Here is a 4,546-nt window from a genome sequence, read left to right as displayed (position 1 = left end):
TTTGAGACTGAGTTTCACTCTGTTGCCCAGGCTGGAGTGCAATGGCACCATCTCGGCCCACTGCAACCTCCGCCTGTCGGGTTCAAGAGATTCCCCTGCCTCAGCCTCCCGAGTAGCCGGGACTACAGGCGCCCGCCACCATACCCGGCTAATTTTTTGTATTTTTAGTAGAGACAGGGTTTTGCCATGTTGGCCAGGCTGGTCTTGAACTCCTCGCCTCAGGTGATCCGCCTGCCTCAGTTTCCCAAAGTGTTGGGATCATGGGCGTGTGCCACTGCGTCTGGCCTACTTTGACTTCTGCGAAGAGCATCCACAGAAGTGGCTTCTGGTTGGTTTAGATCCTTGTGGTAGTGCCTCAGTGGTCCAGGGTTTGGCCAGTGCCACCCCGTCCCTGCCGCACCACCCAATTGCCACTACTGCCCCAGGGCCGCAAACACTCACGTTCTCTTCCTTACGTCCATCTCAGGCTCTGAAAGCAAAACAGGCCAAGCAAAAAGGCAAGTGTTGGTTTCCTGTTTCCGGCATCCTAACCATTGCCTGTGCTGGGCCTACTGTTTGGAATGTTGTTTCCTCATGTTGTCTGCTGCCCTGCTGGCTTCTGACCATGCTTGAATACCCCCTCTTCTAGGAGGGTCTCCTTACTCCTGTCTCAGTTCCCTCAGACCCCAGGTCCTTCCCTCCAGCCTAGCCTTGGTCCCATAGGCTGGGCGTGCCTAGCTTTAACAAATTTATCTATTTGCTTATTTTTGAGATAGAGTCTCTCTCTGTCAACCACGCTGGAGTGCACTGGCGCGATCTCAGCTCACTGCAACCTCCCCCTCCCAGCCTCAAGCAATCCTCCTGCCTCAGCCCCCCAAATAGCTGGGACTATAGGTGTGTGTCACCATGCCTGGCTAATTTTTTTCCTTTTTTTTTTTTTTGAGACGGAGTCTTGCTGTGTCACCCTGGCTGGAGTGCAGTGGTGTGATCTCAGCTCATTGCAACCTCCACCTCCTGGGTTCAAGCAAGTCTCCTGCCTCAGCCTCCTGAGGAGCTGGGACTACAGACAGGCGGCACTGCATCCGGCTAAGTTCTGTATTTTTAGTAGAGACAAGGTTTGGTCATGTTGGCCAGGTTGGTCTCAAACTCCTGACCTCAGGTGATCCACCTGCCTCAGCCTCCCAAATTGCCGGGATTACAGGTGTGAGCCACTGTGCCCGGCAGGAGTGCCTAGCTCTGTTTCCTCTCGGGGCCATTTCCTCTGTCCTGGCTCTTCCTCCACGTGTAATTTGGTGATGCTGCTGTTGGAGTCAGGCTGGGCATGGAGGCCCCAGGGCAGCAAGGATGTATGTCTTGTCCTAGGCAGCTGGCCCTCAAGTCCTGTTGTGTTCATGGTGACTCACCTGCAGAGTCCTGTGGAAAGAAGTAAGTGGCATGAGACTGGGCGCGGTGGCTCACTCCCAGCACTTTGGGAGGCCGAGGTGGGCAGGTCACCTGAGGTCAGGAGTTCGAGACCAGCCTGGCCAACGTAATGAAACCCCATCTCTACTAAAAATACAAAAAATTAGCCAGGTGTGGTAGGGGTGCCTGTGATTCCAGTGGCTCAGGAGACTGAGGCAGAAGAATCTCTTGAACCCAGGAGGCGGAGGTTGCAGTGAGCCGAGATCGCCCCACTGCACTCCAGCCTCGGCAACAAGAGGGAATCTCCATCTCAAAAAAAAAAAAAAAAAGTAAATGCCATGAAGTCACCCCCCTTGTCTTGTTCCCAAACCTGTCCCTTCTGATCTCAACCTTTTCACCTTCAGTCAGGACATGGGGAAATCCCATGACCTCTGAGCCTGTTTCCTCAACTATAAACTGGTAACAACCACTCATATATATATATTTTTTGAGATGGAGTTTTGCTCTTATTGCCCAGGCTGGAGTGCAATGGCTCAATCTTGGCTCACCGCTACTTCTGCCTCCCAGGTTCAAGCGATTCTCCTGCCTCAGCCTCTTGAGTAGCTGGGATTATAGGCATGCGCCACCATGCCCAGCTAATTTTGTATTTTTAGTAAAGACAGGGTTTCTCCATGTTGGTCAGGCTGGTCTCTAACTCGCGACCTCAAATGATCTGCCCGCCTTGGCCTCCAAAGTGCTGGGATTACAGGCGTGAGCTGCCGCACCCCGCCACAACAACTCATATTTTAAAAGATTGAGCTGATCCACATAAAGTGCTCAGAAAGGAACTTGTCATCTTCTTTTATAGCTGAAGAAACTTTCGTGTCTTGTAAGTTGCAAGCCAGGACTCAAACCCTGCTCTTGGGCCAACTCTGGGGCTTAACCAGACATGTTCCATTTTTGCCTTGTACCAAATTTGCTATTCATCTAGCAAAGCCTTAGCCACAGTGCCCCTCTGTTGGGCGGCCTTGTGTGATGACCCAGGGAAGCGATTGCTGGACTCCCTCAGAGCCCCTGTATCTGACAGTATTGTGGTTCCGGCTGCCTGCAGGCATAGAACCCCCGTCCCTGTCCAAGGGGTTCCCAGGGACCAGGGAAGGAGCCCTACCGTGCCTAGTAGCTCACTCCGCATCTCGCTGGTGTACCGCGCCCGTGACTGCAGATGCACCGTCTTTGTGGCGGGCACTCGCTCTCTGGCTGTGGTTGGCACACGGCCAGGGGCCAGGAACTGGTTGGCCAGTGCTTTCTCTGAGGAGGAGGTCTGCAGAAATGTGGGAAGAGAAGTCACTGGAGGGGCAGGTCCTGGGGACGAAAGTGAGCGGTGATGGGGGCTGAGGGGGAGGGGCACCCCTTCTCACCAGCTTCTCGGCTTGCAGCATCCCCTTCAGAAAATCCACCTTCCAGGAATATTCATTGATCACCTCAGAGGCCGGTTTGCTGGGAGGTAGGAAGAAGAAAAAGAAAACCTGTCCATGGTCCCCAGCTCAGGGAAGGGTCCCAGCAGGGACAGCGGTACTGGGATGTCCCAGAATAGCCACGTGCTGATGTGAAAGCGGTAAGGCTGCCTGCACTCACCTCGCGTGGACCTTCAGGGCCTGCAACATGTCCTCCAGGGCTCCCACGTACTGGGGAGGAAAAGTGGATTGTCACCCGGGGGTCGTTCCCACGTCCTGCTCATGGGAGTGGGGGGCGGGGCCGACAAATGGGAGGGGTCAAGCGCAAAGGAGGGGGGGCCAGTGGGGGAGGGGCGGAGTCCCAGGGACGGGGGCGGAAGCTACAGGTAGACGTGGCGGGACTGACCGGAAAGGGCGCTGCCCGAGAGGCTACTGGGGCAGGGGAGTCCGGCTAGGTGGCTTCCAACCCTAGGAACCACCCCCCGGGAGTCGGACTCTACGCAGCAGTGCGAGATCCCCTCACCTTCTCCAGGCGCCACTCGTCCGGGTCCCGTTTCTCCGCTGCCATCGCCTCGCAGCGGGATAGTAGCCGCACCAGGTTCAACTCCAGCCTCGAAGCCGCCATTATCGCCCGGCCCTACCCCGCCCCTTCCGCCGGCGCCATGTTAAGAGAGGGCGGAAGTGCCTTCAAGTGGCCTTCCGGGCGGATGTTTCGCCTGCTCCAGTTCGCTGGCCCATCTTTGTTTGGAGCAGAAGTAATACCTTGTTTTGAGGCGGGGCGCTGGGCCGGGCGCGCTGCCTCAGGGCTGTAATGCCAGCATTTTAGGAGGCGGAGTTGGGAAAGGATTGCTTGAAGCCAGGAGTTCGAGGCCAGCCCAGGCAATATAGCGCGACCCTACCTCTATTTTAAAAAAAATAGGAGAGGCGCCACCCCATTCTTTCTTACTCAGGCGAATCACTTCCTTTTCTTCGAGAGCGTGTTAACCCTTCGGGAATGATAGGACGACCGGGGTCTTCGGGTGTCAGACCCCCCTGCACTGTGCCCTCTTGTTCTGTTTTGCTTGCTCAAAATACCTCCCCCCACCCCACTACTACCTGGATTCTTCCCAGTCGGAGCTGTTTCACCTCCACGCGCCCTTCCCGATTTCTCTTGTAGGAGGGGCTCTAGCCTGGAATTCAGGAATCCAAGGCTTCCCCCACCTCAGCGGGGCTCATCTGTATTGTGGTTATGAGCTTCCAGGTCACAGCTCCAGCTCTGATTCCATCCCCGGCCCTGGGCGAGTTTAACTTTTCTTGATCCGTTTCTTCCCCCAGGAAATGTACAGTGTGACAGTACCTGCCTCAAGGGTGATATGGGGCAGCTCTGCCTCAGAGTGAGCAAGGTGGGGCTGGGTCCCCCCTAACGCCCAGACCCCCGTAGAGAGAACCCCTTCCCAGCCCACCTCATTACCTGGAAGCTGAGTACCCCTATGCCTGCAGTGCCACTCTTCTGGAGTGAGAGGATGAGGGTGGGGGCTTCACAGGGACCAGGGCCTGGCATGCAGCCCTCATGTTTTCCCATACCTTAGATCATCTGTACCTTGGTCACACCAGTGGGCCTGATGTCCTTGAAAAATACCATAGATGGATGGCCGCAGTGGCTCACGCCTGTAATCCCAGCACTTAGGGAGGCTGAGGCAGGTGATCAACTGAGGTCAGGAGTTTGACACCAGCCTGGCCAACATGGTGAAACC

The 4,546-nt window shown here is 55.8% G+C and overlaps 1 protein-coding gene across 1 annotated transcript in view; it reads right to left on the bottom strand.

Moving 5' to 3' along the window:
* Nucleotides 1-3,500, bottom strand: part of USE1 (unconventional SNARE in the ER 1 homolog (S. cerevisiae)) — a 5,015-nt gene extending 1,515 nt beyond the window's left edge. The window contains exons 1-6 of the mRNA XM_011989945.1: nt 3,337-3,500; nt 2,995-3,044; nt 2,778-2,856; nt 2,528-2,680; nt 1,383-1,392; nt 442-469 (exon numbers count right to left, since the gene is read on the bottom strand). Coding sequence (XP_011845335.1) covers nt 442-469; nt 1,383-1,392; nt 2,528-2,680; nt 2,778-2,856; nt 2,995-3,044; nt 3,337-3,438 — 422 coding nt within the window. The 5' untranslated portion in view covers nt 3,439-3,500. The remainder of the gene's footprint in view (nt 1-441; nt 470-1,382; nt 1,393-2,527; nt 2,681-2,777; nt 2,857-2,994; nt 3,045-3,336) is intronic.
* Nucleotides 3,501-4,546: the final 1,046 nt, after the last annotated feature.

The sequence above is a fragment of the Mandrillus leucophaeus genome, unplaced genomic scaffold, assembly GCF_000951045.1.
Source record: "Mandrillus leucophaeus isolate KB7577 unplaced genomic scaffold, Mleu.le_1.0 Scaffold11, whole genome shotgun sequence".
NCBI lineage: Eukaryota > Metazoa > Chordata > Mammalia > Primates > Cercopithecidae > Mandrillus > Mandrillus leucophaeus.
The sequence above is the reverse complement of the archived record's forward strand: the minus strand, read 5'-3'. Positions and strand labels throughout refer to the sequence as shown.